The sequence below is a fragment of the Xyrauchen texanus genome, chromosome 17, assembly GCF_025860055.1.
Source record: "Xyrauchen texanus isolate HMW12.3.18 chromosome 17, RBS_HiC_50CHRs, whole genome shotgun sequence".
In the NCBI taxonomy this organism is placed as follows: Eukaryota; Metazoa; Chordata; class Actinopteri; order Cypriniformes; family Catostomidae; genus Xyrauchen; species Xyrauchen texanus.
The window spans coordinates 14803166-14827206 of NC_068292.1; the positions used below are offsets into that span (position 1 = coordinate 14803166).

At 44.7% G+C, this 24041-nt stretch overlaps 1 protein-coding gene across 2 annotated transcripts in view; it reads right to left on the reverse strand.

Annotated features, from left to right (window-relative positions):
- Positions 1-1724: 1724 nt before the first annotated feature.
- The window catches only part of LOC127657549 (protein O-linked-mannose beta-1,4-N-acetylglucosaminyltransferase 2-like), a 28009-nt gene continuing 5692 nt past the window's right edge, over positions 1725-24041 (reverse strand). For both annotated transcript variants that reach the window (XM_052146396.1, XM_052146397.1), the window contains exon 2: positions 1725-5376. In XM_052146396.1, the coding sequence (XP_052002356.1) occupies positions 3581-5341 (1761 nt within the window). In that variant the 5' untranslated portion in view covers positions 5342-5376 and the 3' untranslated portion in view covers positions 1725-3580. The remainder of the gene's footprint in view (positions 5377-24041) is intronic.

Genomic DNA, 24041 nt, shown 5'->3' on the forward strand with positions numbered 1-24041 from the left:
GTCCCATGACAGGATCGTACATAGGTGTGTTCCAAGTCTCAGTCTGCAGAGGGCAGGTAGCACAACTCCAGCTGTATAGGTAACACGCAGCTGCTTATTCAACTCCAGGCAGCTACCCCAATGAAGAGTGATGGCATTGCACAAAGATAACATTAGCATATCATCCATAATATGAAGAAACTCCCAGAATCTAATGTTGTACTCTCTAACCACTCACAACTTAAACTTTATGCATATAAAAACAAACAAAAAAAAACCCAACCACATTTCTCCTAGAATTAAACATGAGTGCTATCGTTGATTTCAATTTATGTGCAACATGTACATGTCTGTTAACAAAATGTGTTTTAGGGTTTCATGTATAAATAATGCTCTAAAAATGTTGCACTGTATTATTTCACAGTGATTTATCCTGCACCGTCCAGTTTCACTGTGATTATAATTTTCCGTACACTGTTTTGCAACATGACTTTCCTATATTTCTATCTGTAAAGAGGTAGAATAGATATAATAATAATTATGCTTTCCTTTGTAGAGAACCCTACACATTCAAAATAAGATAAAAAATTGTGAAAACTGTACTGAGTTTAAAGTGCGAACAAAGGATTCCCCGGATTGAAGTCAATGAAGCCTAACCCTGACTTCAAACGCTGGGAGCTTAACAGTCTAACCCTCTTTCCTCAAATGGGTTATTTTTGAAAACATAAAGTCTAATTAATGAAAAAAAACTAGCAAGTATTGTAGGCTACATCAAAAAGAAATTTCCACTTCCAGGTCTACAGCATTATTCGGACTGGATTGGTGTTTTCTGAAGTGGTTTATTCAGTGCATGTTTTACAGACGTACTTTTTGATCTCAATCCCATCAGAGTTAAACATTTGTTTCGTTTTATTATAACCTGCTTGAATACCGTCAGCGTAAAAGTAAAGCTACATTTCTGGGGGGAAAATAACAATGGTTTATATACTGCTTGCATACCTTCCAACATAAAAATAAATTGAACCAGAAACTGTCAGAATGGCCACTGTGGTAACAGGGCAAGGTATGATCCTCACCCTAATTAATTCCTTCCCTTATTTATATAAATAAAGTTTATATCACCAGACTTAATCATATAAGTCTTATTTATTTCAATGGGTTTCTTGATGTATGCAAAACCAGAGACCATTGTGTGTGCGTTTTGTTTTTGTATAGGTTAATTTGTATTTTGTGCCTTAAACCTAGCCTGAATTGGTCTTTTCATGTGGAACACAATACACTTTTACATCAGATCATTGCAGTTCAGCAGTATCCCCTTCGGCTATACATAACTCCTTGACCTGACACTGCCCTACATGGAGTTGTTGTGCATATGATCAGATTTACTATACTTTCAAGTCCAATTCAATGGGCAGATGTGGTATTTCTTCACAATATGTCTCTGGAGAGTCACTGTAATACTGATTTCAAGGATTTAATAGGCAAAAATATTGCTGGGTAAATATGATTTACTATATAAGAGCGTCCTCTAAGAGACAGTAGGCGCATCATAAATAATTACATACTGATTAGCATAATGCATTTCTGTACATACCGTATCTGTATTGTAGTGCGGCATTTGAAATTAGGCTAACGTTATTTGCTGGAGCTAAAAGTGGTAGGTTAAAAGCGTAATCTAATCTTCAGGTTCAAAGCCTGAGGACACAGAGATCACAAGTTCAACAGAACATGAAACAAGCTTTTATTTTTTCTAAACATGACCGTTGGAGTAATATGTTGCTAACAAGACTATCAAGTCAAGATATGGAACTCAGCACTTCTGCAATGTTCAGAAAAAACAAACAAATCACATGACATTAAATAAACAAAAGAAAATACATTTGAATTTGTTAACTTTAGATAATAACAATAATGATAAATGATGTTGTTAGCATTAAGTCTTGTAAAGAATTGCGGCAAGACAACACAAAGACATCTGAGGAATTGCACATTTAAAAAGTGATAAAAAATGATTTATGACATTCCAGTGGCACGTAATGGCAAATCTCATCAACTGGCAGAGGAAAAGTTTACAAAGTTTACAAAGACTACAGCCTCAAATTCTACATACATCTTTAACTTTCTATGTTTAACTTCTAATGACTGAAATGAGAGACTGTGAAACCAGAAAAGTTTACAACCATGATCAACCTATTCTTAAAAGTGAAAGTATGATACAGTACTTCAAATATGATGCTAGATAATTACTCTCTATAGTAATTAGTATGCTATTTTGTATTACAAGCTATTAATTTATTATGCGCATACTTAACATGAATAACATTTCCATCAAAATGTTGTTTTATGCTAATAAAAAGCATGGCTGAGGTTTGCAAATTTAAATTAGAAATGTTCTTGGTTTAATCTACTTAAGCATCAATTCAACTGATTTTCATTTCAAGTAGAATGTTCCGAAAGCGAAGGACAGACTGAAACTATAACCTCAATACAGATGACCGGAGAGGCCATTTAGATCAAAACCCCTTGGCTGCAGTATGTATAGCATTCCAGAGACTTCTTCAGTAAATAATTTGCAGAGATAAAGTACATTTTTTCCATTTTAATAATCCATAAAACTGCAAAACAAAGCTTGTCTTTGTGCAGATAAGACATATAAAGGGCATGGACAGTATCTTTAGCTATAAATTGGTGCATGGTCCTCCACAAGAGCAGTCTGCAATATAGATATTAGACTCATTATTGACATGCCACCAAAATTATTTCTAAACACAATATCTCAGCAACTTCACCCCAATCATCATAGATATCCTGAATTCACACATTCAATGAATACAACACATGTGATGCACACCTACTATATTAAACTTATGAATATGAAATACCTCAAAGGTGAATAATTATAAATATTCTCTTTTAATCTGATAAATAAATATTAGTGGTTTTGCAGCTGGTTGTATTAAAAAGTACTAAAACTATCTATATGCAGCCCATCAGTATGTATATCTACAAATTGACATGAATTATTTCTTGTACTGAATAACTTGCAATTACTTCACATTATATTTCCTAATCCAAATATTGTAGGCCTATATAAATAAAAAACAACACCAACAAACCAATGCAAAACCTTGAGAAGTAGAGGTTATGCTCACAGTCACATACAATCCAGTTCAAGTCAATTGAGTCACAGAAAATATGTCAAAGTTTGCAGTATTTCTGTCAACAAAAGGAGTCAGAAGTCAGCCAAAATCAGTGTCTTGGAATTATAAATACAAATATAAATTACATAATACACTATATTTCTAAATAAATAAAGCCATTGAGAACTTTTCTTAGTTGGTGATCTTAATCTAAATGGATTGGCATTTCTGTAGATTCCATTCCCTTCTGACCTTCATTGTAGTCCACTATCTTACTTTCACTCAGTTCTCTGACTCTCCATAAGGACTGTGAAGAACAATCAAGTGAAAAACACAGAGGTCGAAAAATCACTTATGTCACACAATATCATCCTCAGGATAGCTCAAGAAAACTAATCCTACACATATTTCTCCACTGGCTATATTAACAACAGTGTAACATTTGAGTTCTGATTACGGAATCAGGTTTTACATATAAGAACATCTGCAAATGGGCCAAGGAGGTTCTTATTAAAAATACAGCGCACCCATACTAGATAAGTGGTAAAGGGTTTGATGTTCTCTGAAAAGGTGTAGTTCTGATGGGGAAGGATGTAAGGCATATATGTGTTCTCTCCCTGCTCCTGTATCCAAACCTCATATTTCACCTCTTTAACTTTCAGGTACTTCAGGTTCCAAGGGATCTGCCATGATACTGAGAGCTTTGCTTCACTGGTGGCCTGTACTGATGTTTGGCACTTGGAGTCTCTGACCGGACCAGGATGTACTGTGCTAGCCACTTTGGCCTTCTTGAGATTAGGCTTGGTTTTTAGAGACTCTCTGAGTACATCCAAAAAAGAGGGAATGTCCACAGTAGTGTCCTGGTAAATGCGAAAAAGCCACTCTGGATTATGACAACAGAGATGTCTTGGCACCTCCTTGCTGGCAACGATACGTTCTTGTTCCTCTTTCTCCAAGTGGATGATGCCACCCTGGTCCCAGGGGCGATCAGGAAATGTAAGAGTGTTCTCTTCTACAGAATTCCCCCATGCAACGTACTGAAGGTCCATGCCAGGTAAGGAGGCCAAGGTTTTGTAGGGCGTGTACTGCTCCGGGTTTACTGCAAATGGGAAGAGCTCGACTACAGCTGCACCACGGGGCAAGAACATGGAGGTGATCATCTGGGCTCCATGCATGCTGACCAACATAGATGCCCCACTAATCATTTGGATAATGCTATCAAATGACTGCTCCTCCAAAGACACAGTGACAGTCCTCATCTGAAACTCTTGGGCTAAAGCCAGAATAAGTTCTGCCTCATTGAGGATGAGCCTGTTAGTAGTACGTTTAAAAACTACAATGTACTCATCGTCCGCTATCTTCTCCTTTCTCGTGGTGTTAAGCCTCTCCATCAAAAATGAAGCAAATTGACGAATCTCGTTTCCTGAAATCAGAATGTTGGCTTTGGGTCCTTGCGGTTGCACAAAGCCATATTGGTACCACGTTGTTATCTTTGACAATCCCACATAGGACTTTGTGAAGCACATGAGTTTGCCAAAGGCTTTCAATTGCTCCTTGAGTAGTGGTTGCTTACTGCTCATCAAGCGGTAGAGATCAAAGTGAGCTCCCTCACCCCACCCCTCCATGAAGACAAGCCTGGCCTCATCATCCAAGTCTGAATACTGCTGCATGGTGTAGTAAATGGGAAGAAGATCATCATGGAAGATGTGCATGAGGTTATCAGGGTTGAAGCGGTTCATAATCAGAGTGACGTCTGGCACGAACACAGGCTTTGGCATGAACTTCAGAGCTGCTGCTGGGAGCTCCAGAAAATTGAAGTACTGAGTGTTGTGGTCCTCCACAGAGGAGAGGTCTAGAAGGGCAGGCTGGAAACGTCGAGGGCCAAGGTTGGGCAGCATGACAGAGGCATTACTGTGGAAGAACACAAATTCCTCCGCCTCCGTGAAGTAGCAGAGGTAGTCAAAGCGGCAAATTCGGTCGGTGTGCAACTTGCCAGTGCAGACCATTCTGGTGCCATGCTCTTGCAGTGCTAACAGGGCGCCGTGGTAGTCGATACGCACCTGTGAGAACTCCTGTGATTGTCTTGTGAGATGTAGCTCCTCTTCCAGCTGTGACGTGTGTTCAATCAGGCAAACGTACTTCCAGAGCAAGGCTGCCACCGCTGACACAAGCAGACCATTCAGCAGTGCCGGAAGGTTCATCCTACAGCCAATAGCACGCATCACAGCAGACCTTCGACCCCACACTCATGCTCGACCTACAACAGAGAATCAGAATGCAAAGTGTGATTTTGAAGAGTTCACAATAAACATAGAGGGTAAATAGTGTAGTCTATAGAGAAAGGGGTGAGTGTAAAATGGACATGTGCCAGTATTCTGTAATACATGCACAGTTATGTTATCATGGACAATTCAAAATACTGTGAAAATATCTAGATAACCTATTAGCCAAATTATTTAGATTTTTTTTGAAGGCACTGGATCATCATTTCCATCCACGAGTCAAGATTCATAACCAGGGACATAATTTAACATGCCAATTGCGAGTGATTTATTGCTTACTGAGTTACTTGCCAGTGACCAGACATGATAAATCACATAAGTCTCATTTAAAGAATGACAGTCAGAACTTTGAAGTTTCATAAGGGCCTGCAACTTAATATATGGTTAAGTACTTGCTTGTTTGTAAGATTGATATACCTTGCTTATAGGGCTGGGTGATATAACAAATTTTGATGATATAATCGCAATGATTTTGCTGTTTACATAAATTCGCTGTCCTTTTCTGCATATCGCAGCACCGTTTGTGGTCCATTCTGCATAACGCTGTGGCTCATTTTAGCTTATCGCGGCCCATCGCCTCAAAATAATAAATCCCTGCCACGCAGACCGACACTGAACTGGTGGCTAGAAAAGATAACACAGAAACACAGATCACGGCTTGGTGATATGTCTTTATTTCATCAATAATTCAAGTTCATATAATACGGGAGCGTGGCATGCAAATGAGCTCAAACTCCAAAACTGTCATTCTCTGTGCGGTCAGAGCAGCTTCAACCAGTCGCGGAAGAGACCCAATCTGAGCGGGAGTCGAGACCGGGAGATTTAAAGTTCCGCCAGCTTATGCCCGCTCTAACACGGAGACGCACGTCTCTAACCCCCACTGTCTGCAACTTGCAACATGTTGCATCATTGATGAGATCATCATAAGATCAATCTTATGTGAAAAATAACATTAAAATTACAACAACAATAAAATGTGTGTGTATATATATATATAAAACGTTTTAGTGGTTTGATTGAGTGAACCACACTTTAATATCCAGTTTCCTTTTCAAAAGATTTTATACAAAGTACATGTTACATCCTGCTTAAATGTCCCCGTTTGTTTGGACAATCTTATTTTCGTGAAAATGTGTATGTTCTCATATATTGTTCCATTTTATTTAGGTGTAATGTTGAGTTTGCAGTAATGCAAAGATATTATTTAATTTTGTAAAAATATTTTAATTTGAAAACACTGTGCATTTATAGTTGTTGCTAGTTTGTATGTTTGAGTTGAAAAATAAACATTTCAGCATTATCAGTAATCTATTTGTGCATTTTCCTCGATAACCAAGCAAGTTGACTCATGTTACCATTTGTTTATTATATCGCAATCACAATATTAACCTCAATAATCGCAATGTGATTTTTTTCCCAAATCGTGCAGCCCTAGTATGTATATATATATATATATATATATATATATATATATATATATATATATATATATATATATATATATATATATATATTTCCTTCTGTCGCTCTCTCCACGTTGTGTCAGAGAAGCGACACTAGGGGTCTCTCTTGAGCGCCGATATTCATCTCTGGACTATGAAAAAAGGCCAATGAGAGTTGGCAACCAGTATTTGCATGTCCCGCCCCCGGACATACGGGTATTTAAGCAGCGCAAATACGGGAGTTCATTCAGGATTTTTCTGAGGAGCCAGAAATGGTCCGGCCACAACAGTGGCTCAGCTCAGCGACGTGGCAGGGGAGACACAACGTCTCGTTCCCTCCATCAGGGAATGGAGGTTACATACATAACGTAGACGTTCCCCTTCTGTCGCTCTCTCCACGTTGTGTCAGAGAAGCGACACTAGGGGTCCACTTATAAAAGTGCCATGCGCTGAGCCGTGTACGTGAACTGCTGATACAGGAGCGAGCAGGTATTCTGTATCAGGCTGAATACCAACTGTATCAGGCTGCACGTACCCTTCCCCAATGCCCCATTTAAGCCATCAGGATTCCTTATCGTTACCCTGGAGGGGAACAAGGTGCTGGCCGCCAACCTGGGAACGGGCCAAGCCTGGCCGGGCCTCTTTTCTCTCTATGTTTCTCGCATAGAGCAACTAAGGCCGGGGCCCTTACACGCATTGAGGGAAGGGGGTCTTAGCCCTTATTCAGGGCGTAGAAGACCCTGCGGAGGCCACGCCTACCCGAGAGGGGAGGCAAGTTTAAGTGGCAAAACCATCAGAGGCCTGCTTAGGGCCTATTTGGAAAAGTCGGAGCGGTGGTGGATCCAGCCTCATAGAGGGGGGAACATACAGCACGGCAGCCGAGGCAGCCATGACTGCCTAAGGGAAACACGGGAGTCAGCTCGCCAGAGGGGACAGAACCGTGGTGTTACACACAGGGGGAGTCCGAAGGAGGCCTTACCTGTGGAGCACCTATACCAGTACAGGTTAGCTTGTGGTACCCGCAGTGGCTTGGGTCAGTGAGTTCCTCCACTGAACTGCGATCCACGAGGGCTAGGGAGGAATTGACCAGGAGGGGAACAGGTTAGGCCTGGAGGGAGTTATCCTCTGGGCACCTTTTAGGAACCTGATGATTAAGTCATGCTTACCAAGAGACTTGCCATCTACCGTGTCGTGGTGGGCCGCGATAGCGGCGACATACACCTTGAGGGTGGAGGGGGACAGCCTCCTCTCCAGCCTCTCCTGAAGAAACACGAGCACTGACCTAACTGCGCACTTCTGCGGGTCTTCGGCTCGGGAAGAACACCAGTCCGCGAACAGACGCCACTTTAGAGCGTAGAGATGCCTGGTAGAGGGGGCTCTGGCTTGATTGATTGTATCTATGACGGTCGGTGGTAGGCCGGCTAGATCTTCCGCATCCCGTCCAAGGGCCAGACGTGGAGGTTCCAGAGGTCTGGGTGCGGGTGCCAGAGCGTGCCCCGTCCCTGAGAAAGAAGGTCCTTCCTCAGGGGAATTCGCCAGGGAGGGGCTGTCGTGAGGAGCGTGAGGTCCGAAAACCAAGTCCGGGTAGGCCAGTAAGGGGCTACCAGAATGACTTGCTCCTCGTCCTCCCTGACCTTGCATAGCACCTGTGCAAGAAGGCTCACTGGGGGGAATGCGTACTTGCGCAGCCCCGCAGGCCAGCTGTGTGCCAACGCATCTGCCCCGAGGGGAGCCTCTGTCCGGGCATACCAGAGCGGGCAGTGGGAGGTTTCTTGGGAGGCAAACAGGTCTACCTGAGCCTTGCCGAACCGGTCCCAAATCAGCTGGACCGACTGGGGGTGGAGCCTCCACTCTCCGCCAGGCAAGCTTTGTCTTGACAGCGCGTCCGCTATCACATTGAGGTTGCCGGGGATGTGAGTGGCGCGCAGTGACTTGAGTCGCTGCTGACTCCAAAGGAGGAGACGACGGGCGAGCTGTGACATGTGGAGGGAGCGTACTCCGCCTTGGCGGTTTATGTAGGCTACGACCGTGGTGCTGTCTGTCCTGACTAGGACGTGTTTGTTCCGAATTAATGGGAGAAACTTCTGCAGGGCCAGAAAAACAGCCAGCAGCTCTAGGCAGTTGATGTGCCAGCGCAGCGGGCCTCGGTTCCACCGGCCTGCGGCTGCGCGCCCGTTGCATACGGCGCCCCAACCCAATTTGGAGGCGTCGGTTGTGACCAGAACGCGTCGGGACACCTGCTGCAAGGGTACTCCTGCCCTTAGGAAGCAGAGGTCTGTCCAGGGTTTGAAGGTTTGGCGGCAGGCAGAGGTAACTTTTATGTTGTGCGTGCCGCGGCGCCATGCTCGTCTCGGGACTCGAGTCCGGAGCCAGTGCTGAAGTGGTCTCATATGCATCAACCCCAGCGGCGCGGCCGCCGCGGAGGATGCCATATGCCCCAGGAGCTGTTGGAAACGTTTTAGCGGGACCATGGCGCCTGGCTTGAAGGAAGCGAGGCATTTCAGCACTGACTGAGCACGCTCGTTGGAGAGACGTGCTGTCATTGGGACTGAGTCTAACTCCAGACCGAGAAAAGAGATGCTCTGGACCGGGGAGAGCTTGCTCTTTTCCCAGTTGACCTGAAACCCCAAACGGCTGAGGTGGCTGAGCACCTGGTCTCTGTGTGCGCATAGTAACTCTCGGGAGTGGGCCAGTATGAGCCAGTCGTCGAGGTAATTGAGTATGCGTATGCCGGCTTCTCGGAGCGGGGCAAGAGCTGCCTCTGCGACTTTCGTGAAGACGCGAGGGGACAGAGACAGGCCGAAGGGGAGGACTTTGTACTGATACGCCTGGCCGTCGAACGCGAACCTTAGGAAGGGGCGGTGTCGAGGGCGAATTGAGACGTGGAAGTACGCGTCCTTCAGGTCTACCGCTGCGAACCAATCTAGATGCCGGACGCCAGATAGAATTTGTTTCTGGGTGAGCATTTTGAACGGGAGTTTGGACAAGGTCCGATTGAAAACTCGCAGGTCCAAGATCGGTCGTAAGCCGCCGCCTTTCTTGGGTACAACGAAGTAAGGGCTGTAGAAACCCTTCTTCGTTTCGGTTGGAGGGACAGGCTCTATCGCGTCCTTTAATAGAAGGGAGGCGATTTCTTCGCGCAGGGAGAGGGCATGTTGGCCGTGTACTGCGGAAAAATGTACGCCCACGAAGGGGGGCGGAGACCTGGCAAACTGAATTGCGTAACCGAGTCGAATGGTCCGGTGCAGCCAGCGTGACGGGTTGGGCAGTGAAAGCCACGCCTCTAAACTCCGTGCTAGGGGCACCAAGGGGACGGGTTTTTTGGACGTACCCGGCGGGGCTTCGCAGCGGTGCGGAACAGGTAACGCGGCGTCGGGAGGCAACGTGGCGTCCCGAGGCTCTGGTGCTGAGAATAAACTCAAAGCACTTACCTTGCTCCGCGCACCCGGCAGGGGGCGGGTTTGTGACTGAGGAGGAGGTCTGATGTTGGCGTCCTCTGGACTCGTCTGAACCGGCCGGCCGGGGAACAGTCGTGGCGCTGAAGGCGGGGACACCGCGTCCATGGAGCCGGGACTGTTGAGGCCTGAAAGCAGAGTGCCGTGAGAACGGCATTTGCGGGCCATGTGCCCCAGAGACAAAGGAAATAGCTCTTTTATTGAGAATTTGGGTACCGCAGCCCGTGTTAGGGGGTGCGGCAAATGAAAAAACAAAGGATTCTCCTCCCGGCCCTCCACCGGGGGACGGAGCGGTCTTACCACCTCCGGAGCTAACGTCTTGGGCTCTGGGTGCGTTGTCTCAGGAGCGCCTGGGAGCCTTCCGGGTCCTCGAGGGGGTCCGTGAGACAGGGGGCGTGCGCTTCCCGCGGTTTGCTCGACGCTGGGGCTGAGAGCTGGGCCCGGGTTGAGGCGGAGCAGGAGCTTGCCTTCTGGCCGCGGGAGGACGCCCTCGGCGAGCAGACGGGGCATGGGCCGTGGCGGCAGGCTTGCGGCGAGGCATGATGTGAGAGATGGCCTCCGTCTGCTTCTTCACCATGGAGAACTGCTGGGCAAAGTCCTCGACGGTGTCGCCGAAGAGGCCGAACTGGGAGACAGGGGCGTTGAGGAAGCGAGTCTTGTCGGCTTCACGCATCTCGACCATGTTCAGCCACAGTTGACGTTCCTGGACCACTAGCGTGGCCATCGCCTGCCCGAGCGCTTGCGCTGTGACCTTCGTCGCTCTCAGGGCGAGGTCGGTCGCTGAGCGCAGTTCCTGCAGCGTGTCGGGATCAGGGCCACCCCCGTGCATGTCGCGTAGTGCCTTGGCTTGGTGGACCTGCAGGAGAGCCATGGCATGCAGGGCGGAAGCGGCGCGTCCGGTGGCGCTGTAGGCCTTCGCTGTCAGCGAGGAGGTTGCTCTACAGGTCCGGGAAGGGAGTACGGGGCGACCTCGCCAGGTGGTAGGGGTACCGGGGCATAGATGGATCGCAACCGCCCTATCCACCTGGGGAATCGCCTCGTACCCATGGCGCGCTCCGCCGTCGAGGGTGGCGAGGGCGGACGAGCCTGTGGCGATGTGACGAGTGGAGAGGGGTGCTCTCCACGAAGACGTCAGCTCGTCATGCACTTCCGGGAAAAACGGGACCGGGGGGGCGAGGCTGTGAGCGGCGCCCAGACCCCAGGAACCAGTCGTCGAGCCGTGATGGTTGTGGGGAGGATGGAGGGTTCCAATCCAAGCCCACGCTGTCGGCTGCCCGGGAAAGCATGTCCGTCATCTGTGCGTCAGCCTCAGCCTGGGCGTGCAGGCCCGAAAGCGGCAGCCCAGGGGAGTCCTCAGCATCAGATAACCCGCCCTCCGATGCCGCGGCGAGCTCATCTGCTTCCATCGCAAGAGGGTCGGCAGACTGGCTGTGAGGCGAGTCACCGCTGCCTCGAGCACGGACGGGAATCAACGAGCGTGTCGGGGTGCGGGTGGTCCGAGGGGGCGTACCCGGCGGAGCTGCACCCGCTGCCATCCCCAAATCGCCTCCATCGCCAGCCGCATCGTCCTCAATCCCGTGGGAAGAAGGAGCGACACGGGGGGCGGCTGGAGTGGCTTGCTCACGGTTGTAAGCAAGCCGCGACCGCAACGTTGTCATGGTCATGTTCTCGCAGTGAGAACATGAACCATCCACAAACGCAGCCTCGGTGTGATCGCTACCCAGACACACGAGACAGCGCCTGTGGCCGTCGGAAGCGGAGAGCACTCTACCGCATCCAGAAACAACACAGGGGCGGAAGGGCATCTTTATAAAGACGCGTCCTTAAAAGGACGTTCAACGCCGCTGTGTTTTGCTCTTTTAGAGGAAATTACTCTTTTAAATAAAATCACTCTTTTAGGGAAAAAACTCGTGAGAGTTTTTAAATCTGCACTGTCGATGCGCCCAGGGGCAGGAATGCACAGCCGTGCAAACAGGAGAAAGCCGCTGTTGTGTGCCGTAGAATCCAACAGCATGCAGCAGAGGGATAATAGGAACTCGGTGTGTACACGCAGCAGTTGCAGACACGACCACCGGCTCCGAATAAAGTTTCTGAATGAACTCCCGTATTTGCACCGCTTAAATACCCGTATGTCCGGGGGCGGGACATGCAAATACTGGTTGCCAACTCTCATTGGCCTTTTTTCATAGTCCAGAGGTGAATATCGGCGCTCAAGAGAGACCCCTAGTGTCGCTTCTCTGACACAACGTCTCGTTCCCTCCATCAGGGAACGGAGGTTACATACGTAACCTAGACGATATATATATATATATATATATATATATATATATACAGTGAGGAAAATAAGTATTTGAACACCCTGCTATTTTGCAAGTTCTCCCACTTAGAAATCATGGAGGGGTCTGAAATTGTCATCGTAGGTGCATGTCCACTGTGAGAGACATAATAAAATAAAAAAATCCAGAAATCACAATGTATGATTTTTTAACTATTTATTTGTATGATACAGCTGCAAATAAGTATTTGAACACCTGAGAAAATCAATGCTAATATTTGGTACAGTAGCCTTTGTTTGCAATTACAGAGGTCAAACGTTTCCTGTAGTTTTTCACCAGGTTTGCACACACTGCAGGAGGGATTTTGGCCCACTCCTCCACACAGATCTTCTCTAGATCAGTCAGGTTTCTGGGCTGTCGCTGAGAAACACGGAGTTTGAGCTCACTCCAAAGATTCTCTATTGGGTTTAGGTCTGGAGACTGGCTAGGCCACGCCAGAACCTTGATATGCTTCTTACAGAGCCACTCCTTGGTTATCCTGGCTGTGTGCTTCGGGTCATTGTCATGTTGGAAGACCCAGCCTCGACCCATCTTCAATGCTCTAACTGAGGGAAGGAGGTTGTTCCCCAAAATCTTGCAATACATGGCCCCGGTCATCCTCTCCTTAATACAGTGCAGTCAGCCCTGTCCCATGTGCAGAAAAACACCCCCAAAGCATGATGCTACCACCCCCATGCTTCACAGTAGGGATGGTGTTCTTGGGATGGTACTCATCATTCTTCTTCCTCCAAACACGGTTAGTGGAATTATGACCAAAAAGTTCTATTTTGGTCTCATCTGACCACATGACTTTCTCCCATGACTCCTCTGGATCATCCAAATGGTCATTGGCAAACTTAAGACGGGCCTTGACATGTGCTGGTTTAAGCAGGGGAACCTTCCGTGCCATGCATGATTTCAAACCATGACGTCTTAGTGTATTACCAACAGTAACCTTGGAAACGGTGGTCCAGCTCTTTTCAGGTCATTGACCAGCTCCTCCCGTGTAGTTCTGGGCTGATTTCTCACCTTTCTTAGGATCATTGAGACCCCACGAGGTGAGATCTTGCATGGAGCCCCAGTCCGAGGGAGATTGACAGTCATGTTTAGCTTCTTCCATTTTCTAATGATTGCTCCAACAGTGGACCTTTTTTCACCAAGCTGCTTGGCAATTTCCCCGTAGCCCTTTCCAGCCTTGTGGAGGTGTACAATTTTGTCTCTAGTGTCTTTGGACAGCTCTTTGGTCTTGGCCATGTTAGTAGTTGGATTCTTACTGATTGTATGGGGTGGACAGGTGTCTTTATGCAGCTAACGACCTCAAACAGGTGCATCTAATTTAGGATAATAAATGGAGTGGAGGTGGACATTTTAAAGGCAGACTAACAGGTCTTTGAGGGTCAGAATTCTAGCTGATAGACAGGTGTTCAAATACTTATTTGCAGCTGTATCATACAAATAAATAGTTAAAAAATCATACATTGTGATTTCTGGATTTTTTTTTTTAGATTATGTCTCTCACAGTGGACATGCACCTATGATGACAATTTCAGACCCCTCCATGATTTCTAAGTGGGAGAACTTGCAAAATAGCAGGGTGTTCAAATACTTATTTTCCTCACTGTATGTCAGAAGCTAATTGGCTAATTGTCTAAAGGCTTGACATAATTTTCTGGAATTTTACAAGCTGCTTAAAGGCACAGTTAAGGCACTTAGTGTATGTAAATTTCTGATCCACTGGAATTGTGATATTGTCAATTAAAAATAAAACAATCTGTCTGTAAACAATCCTTGGAAAAATGACTTGTGTCATGCATAAAGTAGATGTAAATGACTAAATGACTTGCCAAAACTATAGTTTGCTAACATGAAAACTGTAGAGTGGTTAAAATGTAGTTTGAATGACTTCAACCTAAGTGTATGTTAACTTCTGACTTTTTATATATATATGAACATGATTGAGAAATTGAGAAAAATGTGGTTACCATGGTCAATTTTGTACTGGTGAAACTTTCCAACAAAGGTCAAAACATTTACTTTAAGACATTTTTGTGCAAATCAAATAAAGCTTAAAGGAATAGTAGCAGAAAAACAATACATTTCATAATCCAAATTGGCAGCCACTGTAATGGGCAGAGTGTTAATGTAATGTAATGTCAAATTAAATAATCAAGAGAAGAGTAATCAGAGACAAAAATAATGGTTCAAAAGATACAGGCAAAAGAGAAGTCAATTTTTAACTAGTTGTGGCACTATAGAGTTTTTTCTTACTCCCCCAAATTTTGTCTGGGGGCTATTCATACCAGTGGGGATTTCTTTAAGACTGCAAGGGAAGCTCAGCTTCCCTATAATGTCAAAAAAATAATGGTCAAATATGTACTATTGTGTAAACAATTTATTGACTAAAATGCGTTAGAACACGTTCATCTCGAAGACGAGTTCGTTCAGAATCAGCTACATTACATATAGCAGGTCGGCTGACTCGATTTACTTCTCATACATTCCCGTGAAGCGCCAGTGCATTTCCTGTTGAAGCCGAGCGTCCATTGACTTCAACGGGGCTGCTCTGAACAGTTTTTTCAGTGCTCCGAAAATAGACGGTCATTGGATAAATGCTGCGATTATGTCCTCGCCCACGGACGCCAGCATCTCTGGGGGTGAATGAGGAGTGGGCTGGCCCGACTCGGGCTTCCGCGTGATGATTGGAGGATCTGTCGAAAGACTGCATCTCCTTTTGATTGACAGCTAATCTGTACTATAAGAAGTCACTGAAGCTATTTCACGCTCAGTCCCATCGCGGATTTCTCAAGTGTAGTCGAAAGACAAACTGCTGCAACCTATTTCTTTATATTTGTTTGGCTGAAATTGCTAGTCAATTTGCATAATACATTTCACACAATTATACACCACATTCCTTGTTTCAGTTTTACCAAGTTTAATATATTTTGTTTTAGAGCGTTCGCTCGTTCGTTCGTTCATTCATTCATTCATACAGTAGGCTAGGCTAGCGTCAGTACGGGTGAAACTGCGCACGATGGCAGACGGTGCTAATATTGTCGACCTGATTTTGGCGAAGCCATTTGAAAGTCTTCCTTACCTTTAGAATTAAACAGCAGGGCAGATCAACACCTAAGATTGATTTAGTGCAAAAAATAGGGTAAATAAGTTTATAATGTAGGCCGAAAATGAGCTTCCCCTCTTTGAAAGCCCAGCAGCCGCCACTGATTCATACCCAACCTTATCCGTGTGCCAAATTCTATCATTTTCCTTTGATTGATTCAAAGGGCTGCCTAGATTCCCATTGGGGTAAAATAATAATAATAAGAAAATGAATCAATACAATAGGTGCCACAGAACCTTTGGAACTTGGCCCCAAATAACACAAAGAAAACTAACAGAACCAATAGGTGCAACAGCAACTTTGGGGCTTGGCTTATAAAATAAAATCAGCAAATTAAGGTAGTGTGAAAATAACTTTTATAAAAGTTAGAACAGTGATGAACTCCAGCTGCGTCCATTTCTACAGTAAATTTGTCTATTTTGGTTCTAAGTAATATTTACATCAGTTTCAGCATTTAGTCTGCCTGTCTCTCTTGGGACTTGACACCCACAGTGCTTCAGAGCTGATTCGCCCACACCATTCTGCCAGTGATTATTCAAAATAACTTCACTCAACTCTATGATTCTGCACAATAATCACTTAAAGAAAGAATAGACTTGATTAAAAATAAACCAACAAAAACTTATTTTGTCGCATTCATTCTAAGACAGTTTTAAAGGCATCCTTAAAAGAAATAATTTTAAAGACACATTAAATGATATAATCAAATATTTACAAAAATGTGAGGGGTGTACTCACTTTTGTGAGATACTGTATATTAGAGGATACATGCTATGTATATTATCTTATAATCTGAAGGGGCTCCACTGATAGGTGGTAGTTCCCTTATCGTGAGTGTTGCTTATTTGAGTTGGCTCCCGTTAGAGTCTGCATAGCGGTTCACAGTGTTCGGGGATGTGGACTTTAAATGCAGGGGGGTAGGCTATATTTGTGGGCTTTGTTGGGTGATGTTTGAGTGTATTATGAAATGTGTGCCATGCGGTGGGGGGGGGTTCCCTTTGGGGGATCAGAGTTTATTTTCTTCTTATAGTATAATAAATGACTGGTCCTCTTAGTAGCTTTAGTAAGTGTACCAGGGGTTACTCCATGTTGAACCCATGAGATAAAGATGATGTTTTTCAGCAGCAGGAACTGGGAGACTAGTCAGGATCGAGGGAAAGATGAATGCAGCAATGTACAGAGACATCCTTGATGAAAACCTGCTCCAGAGTACTCTGGACCTCAGATTGGGGCAAAGGTTCATCTTCCAACAGGACAACGACCCTAAGAACACAGCCAAGATAACAAAGGAGTGGCTATGGGACAACTCTGTGAATATCCTTGAGTGGCCCAGCCAGAGCCCAGACTTGAACCCAATTGATCATCTCTGGAGAGACCTGAAAATGGCTGTGCACCAAAGCTTCCCATCCAACCTGATGGAGCTTGAGAGGTCCTGCAAAGAATAATGTGAGAAACTGCCCAAAAATAGGTGTGCCAAGCTTGTAGAATCATTCTCAAAAAGACTTGGTGCTGTAATTGGTGCCAAAGGTGCTTCAACAAAGTATTGAGCAAAGGCTGTGAATACTTATGTACATGTGATTTATTTCATTTTTTATTTTTTATAAATTTCCAAAGATTTCAAACAAATGGCTTTCATGTTGTCATTATGGGTTATTGTTTGTAGAATCTTGAGGAAAATAATGAATTTAATCCATTTTGGAATAAGGCTGTAATATAACAAAATGTGGAAAAAGTGAAGCGTTGTGAATACTTTCTGGATGCACTGTATTACAACCGGGAACGCAGAGCAATTATTACTTCAGTCATGCAGCTCGTACTACAAGTATGGTGATAAGGCTAGCCGTCTTTTAGCGCACCAACTCCGAAGGAGGGTGGCCGCACACATGATCCCACAGATCAAAGAACAGCATGGTGCATTAATATCTGATCCAGATGGCATTCACGCCATTTTTAAGGTATTCTACTCTTCATTATATTAATCTGAATTTCCTACTGATACCAGCGAAATGGCTTGTTTTCTTCAAGAGTTAGATTCCCCGTAATTGATCCAGGGGTCTCTAGTGATATTGATGCTCCCCTGATTACACAGCCAATTTGAACTATGCAGAGTAATAAAGCACCTGGCTCTTATGGGTTTCCCTACGAGTTTTTAAAGAAATTTTAGGATAAATTGTTCCCTTTCATTTTATCCATCTATAAGGAGTCTCTAGAGCAGTGCTCTCTGCCAGAGACACTTTCTCAAGCTTCTATTTCATTACTAACAAAGATCCCACTTTATGTAGCTCATACAGTATAGACCTCTGTTGTTACAGAATGTGTATGCTAAGATTTTGGCAAACGATTTGGCTACTCATCTTGAAAAGATACTCCTGGGTTTAATATCAGAGGAGCAAATTGGTTTCATTATAGGGAGACAGCTGTTTTTCAACATCCTTACCCTCTTTGACCTAATTTACTCTAAACATACCTTGACTGTTCCTGAGTTGGTAATTGCTTTAGATGCCGAAAAGGCATTTGATCGGATCGAGTGGCCGTTTTTTGGGCCGTGCTTAGAACATTTTTGTTTGGGGAGGCCTTTATCTCATGGGTTCAGCTCCTGTATGCTCAAAATCTGGCATCTGTGCACACAAATGACTCATGGTCATTTCAAATATTTCACAAATATTTCAAATTAGGGCGTGGAACATGGCAGGGATGCCCTCTTTCCCCTATGCTGTTCGCTTTGGCTATTGAGCCATTGTCAATTGCTCTGCAGTCCTCCTCAGTATTTGAGGGAATCACTCACTCTAATATTGAAGTTAAAATGTCTCTTTATGCTGACAATTTATTGCTGTATGTTTGTAACTCTATTGTGGGCACCCTGTCAATTATATCCAAATATAACTTTGTGAAAATTAATGTTCTTCCAAAATTTCTCTTCTTATTTCTATGCATCCCCCTATTCTTGCCGTTTTTTTTTAGATCACTACTTCAAAATTGTAAAATCAGTTGTGGGCTGTCTCTACCCAATTTTAAGTTTTATTTTTGGTCGGCTAATATTCATGGTTTAATTCGTCAACCGCTCCTTGGTGTCGGCTGGAGTTGAACTCCTGTCCTTCTACCTCATTGCAGGCTTTACTCACGACCCCCTTGTAGTCCTCTTTACTCTTAAGATATGGTCCCAGTTCAAGCAACATTTCAAGTTTAATTCTGCATCTTCATTAATGCCAGTTGCTATGAACCATTCACTTCCTTCTTCGAGTATGGACCCTGTATATAATGTGTGGTGCGATAAAGGACTGAAATGCTTTAGAGACCTCTTTAAGGATGGCACCTTTTACAGTTATACTACGATGACCTTTGACTTTAAGCTGCCAAAGTCCCACCTTTTTCGATATCTTCAGGCTAGGCATTGTTCGAGTTCTCTACTTTCTAATTTTCCTTGCCTGCCGTCCAAGCTGTCATGGGAAGAGTTCCTCAAGCTTAAATTCTCTCATAAGGTGCTTATTTCCAAGGTTTGCTGTCAGTTAATGGAATTAGAGGACTGCACCACAGTTAAAGTAGGATGCTCGGTATACCCCTACCCTTAGAGGACACATCATAGCTAGCACGGAGTGGAGCGAAAGAGCGAGAGCGAGAGCGAGAGAGAGAGAGAGAGAGAGAGAGAGAGAGAGAGCCACCCTCATGCTGAAGTAGTCCATCCATCCATCCATCGTCAACCGCTTATCCTGTGTACAGGGTCGCGGGGATGCTGAAGTAGTATCAGGTAAAATTAATAAGCAAAATATATTTGTGGAGCGGAGGAGGGCGGGGCCGGTCGGAATATCGCGCGCCCGGTCCCCAATCAGCCTGATGAGGCGCGCGAGGGATAAAGGCGGCCGGTGACGATTGTTCGAGAGAGAGAGAATTACGGACATGTCCGTCATGTGTGTTTGTTTATGTGTTTTTGAGTTTCTCATTAAAATATAATTTATGTTGACAAGCCGGTTCTCGCCTCCTCCTTGCCCATCCTTCACTGTGTTACATTGGTGCCGAAACCGGGAAGGAGGAGGGATGCCCGTCGCAGAGTCCTCGACACTGCCGTCCACCCAGGGAGCGCCGCTGCCATCTGCCGGGGACGGAGTAGCCCGACCGCCCGGATCGCGGGATACGGCCGTCGTCCGCGGGGCAAGTGGGGACTGGATACCCCGACCGCCTGGAGCGAGGAGCCGCTGCCGGGCGGAGGAGTGCCCTGCCGTCCCCAGAGACGCGGAGGGGTCGAGGGAAGACCGCCCGTCCGCGAGGAGGAGGGAAGAAACTCTCCGACCGCCCGGGCGGTAGAGCCGCTGCCAGGGGCGGAGGAGTGTCCCCATTTGCCGCCAGAAAAGCGGAGGCGCGTTCTACCCGCTGGGGTCGGCGGTTTCACTCCGGTTCGCCCGGTGTTGGAGCGGCTGTCGTCCGCCTGAGTGTGGAGGAGTGTTCGAGGACCACATCAGAGAACCGGTGAGTGAGCTTTTTCTCTCTCTCCTCTCTCTCTCCCTGTCGCACCGTGTTGGCCTTTTCCCTCGCCTATTTTGTTTTTTTTTGTTGTTGTTGTTGTTGTCTTCCCCTCCTGTCTCCTCCCAGGGCGAGGAAGGCGGGGATGACCACGCGGACATAAGATACACCCCGCCCCAGGGATAGGGGGGTGTACGTCATGCCGGTGGCACCCGGCCTGAGATAACGCCGGGAGGAGTGTGGAGCGGAGGGGGCGGGGCCGGTCGGAATATCAGCGCCCGGTCCCCAATCAGCCTGATGAGGCGCGCGAGGGATAAAGGCGGCCGGTGACGATTGTTCGAGAGAGAGAGAATTACGGACATGTCCGTCATGTGTGTTTGTTTATGTGTTTTTGAGTTTCTCATTAAAATATAATTTATGTTGACAAGCCGGTTCTCGCCTCCTCCTTGCCCATCCTTCACTGTGTTACAATATTTTGCCAAAAGTCCCTTAGAATAATGAATCTTCCTGTAATTAAGGGAAAATATTGCGTTCAGAATAAAATTTTAGGCAACGTTCATTTTTGCATCCTTCCATGCTGTTTCTCAATGTAAAGCAGTGTCTTGAGCAGGAGTTAGTAAATAAGAGATATTCCTACAATTCAGTGACATTTAAGTGCCAAATCATTGTATTTCAACCCCCCATACAATTAAGAGTTTAGTATTACTCACTAACATATTTATTTGTGGTAAATGTGTCATTTTAACACTATTAGTGGAGTTTTTTGGTGTGTCCCTTGATTTATTGCCACCCTATTATGTCATAATACTATGACCCCCCACAAACAACAGTAAACCGCTTTTTTTTGTAAGACTACACCAATGCATTGCGTATATGAAGTGTGAAAGCTGGGGGTGATGTCATGCAAGAGATGATTTTCAGAGGGGATGGGCCAATGAGTGTAAGAGTAGCAATATGTGTCTGACTGATGGGGCTTGCCCAGCTCACTTGTGTATAGCTGGGTTGTTTGCTGTGTGGATGATAAGCACCACAATGATGGGGAAAGGCAGCCTAGTGCTTCTAATGCATTTTAATAAGGCTCCTGGAAAGACACTGCTCTCAGTGGCTTTCTTCCCTGACAAGTCCCTTCAGGACAGCCAAGGTGATTCCCTGTTTGGCTCCCTGCCCACGACAGAAAACTCTCAGGCTGAAGAAACACAATCATTATGACTCTCCGCATCACCTACCTCTTTGTCTTTCTGCCTCTCCAACTAAATTGTTTTATTTGTAGGGTTGAATGAACCAACTTTGACTTTATTGCACAATTCTGTGTATAGCTGAAGACAGATCTGATATGCACCTTATATCGAGTACAGGAATGTCAGGGATAACATGAATGTTTTACATATACACTGGCGGCCAAACGTTTAGAATAATGTACAGATTTTGCTGTTTTGGAATTAAATTGGTACTTTAATTCAACAAAGTGGCATCCAACTGATCACGAAGTATAGTCAGGACATTACTGATGTAAAAAACAGCACCATCACTGTTTAAATAAAGGTTATTTTTTATCAAATCTAGACAGACCCCATTTCCAGCAGCCATCACTCCAACACATTATCCTTAAGTAATCATGCTAAATTCTCTAAAAAAGAATTTAAAGAAATAGATGCATCACATGTCCTCAGCTGACAGCTTCATTGAATTCTACCTGCTCAACACCAGTTTCATGCACAGCAGTAAAGAGAAGACTCAGGGGTGCAGGCCTTATGGAAAGAATTGCAAAGAAAAAGCCACTTATGAAACAGAAAATCAAAAAGGAAAGGTTAGAGTGGGCAAAGAATCACAGATATTGGACAACAGATAACTGGAAAAGAGTGTAATGGATCTTAACCCCATTGAGCTTTTGTGGGATCAGCTAGACTGTAAGGTGCGTGAGAAGTGCCTGACAAGACAGCCACATCTATGACAAGTGCTACAGGAAGTGTGTGTCACGATTCCCTTGTTGTCTGCCCTGGGCTTCACTTGTCTTTGTCTAAAACTACACTTCGTTCTGTTACGGTGCAGGAGGAGGCAGACAAGGGGTTGGATCTATGCGCTGTGTTTCTTTATTTAACAGGGTAAAACTAAACAGACAAAACAAGAACAAAGTAAATACCCACAATGGGGAAATAAAACAAAACCACAGAAGACATACAAAGGGTTAACAGGCGGGGTACACATGGACGGCAAGCACGGAAACAGGCATCCACATACATCAACGATTGACAAGGGAATGGAGAACAAACAGGGTTTATATACACTGGAGACATGATGATGACAGACGACAATCAGGTGAGCACAATGACACAGGGCTGGCAGTGATGAGGGCCGGGGATACTGGGAAGTGTAGTTTTAGACAAAGACAAGTGAAGCCCAGGGCAGACAACAAGGGAATCGTGACAGTGTGGTTTGAAATGTCACCTGAGTATCTGTACAAACTGACAGCTAGTATGTCAAGGATCTGCAAAGCTGTCATTGCTGCTGTCAAAATGTTTTCAAATTATAATAGTAATTTTTCTAATTATTAATGTGAATATACATTCATGTATACATTGTGACAGTTAAATGCCACTTTGGTCAATAAAATTACCAATTTCTTTCCATCAGAGCAAAATCTGTACATTATTCCAAACTTTTGGCTGCCAATGTAAAATCTTAAGAATAAAATCTTTTATAAGAATTCTATTCCATGAAATAAACAAACTGGTGCCAAGGTTAATCACAACATTACAAAGTTTGATTTTCAAAGCAAAAAAGTATTTGAAAACTGAACAAAAAGACAAAAGGTACAACACTGTGTATTAAAAACAATAGTTCAACCAAAAATTAATACTGTGTCATCTTTTAATCACCCTCATGCCATCCAAGATGTGTATGACTTTCTTTCTTCGGGCTGTTGCACACCAAACGCGAACCTTCGACGGGATTTCGCGTTTAACGTTTTATTTTTTACAGTAACGATGGATTCCTAACGAGCTCTTCACACCTGGAAATGAACGTTCGCGACAAATAGCGTGCCGACAAAGCGAAGCTTTTTTTTTATGGTGAGTGCGTTTAATATTTTTTCTTCACCCAGTGAAGAAATACCCTGAGCAATACAATTTTAGCTGTGGATCATGTGTCAGGAGCTGTTTTGACCACTGACATTAAGCGCTGAAGCAGCGAGGACATGTGTTTCATTTGCATTAAATGCCTTAAAAACAGAAAGAGTTTTTTCTCCTATGTGTTCTCTTTATATGTAAATGATATTGCTGCATCACTACCTTGCATCCCATTTAAAAAGCTCTCTGATCTTACATGGATTACCTTTATATATTGCTGTACTTTTTCCTTTGCATTTAATCTTACGTTCTCTTATCCACCTTTTTCCTGAACATGGAATTGTTCCACAGTTTGCCTGTTTTCAATTTCCGGTCTCCAGTATTTTCGCTTGTATCGGCATATAATCTTAGCGGGTAATGTGATGTTTGAAGTTGTAAACATTTAAAAAAACATGTGGTTTTAAAGTGCCGATACTTAAGAGTCGATATGACCAGTTTTTTTTTATAGTGCCTCATCTGAGTATGTAGATGTCATGAAGCGATGGTCCAACGACTTTGAGTTGTTATGACAGGCAACAACGGTACAAGTTCAGCCTGAAATACATTTTTACTCCAAATAACACTTAAATGGTTGTTGTTCTCTGTCTGAATTTCTCATTTCAGTAGTTTTTACATTGTGTCTCGAGACCAGATACAGACTACAGGCAATTAGAATTATCATGGCGCAGCCCAGTGGTTGCTCAGGAAAACTGTGGCTATCGCTAATATAACATATGTCACAGAATATTTG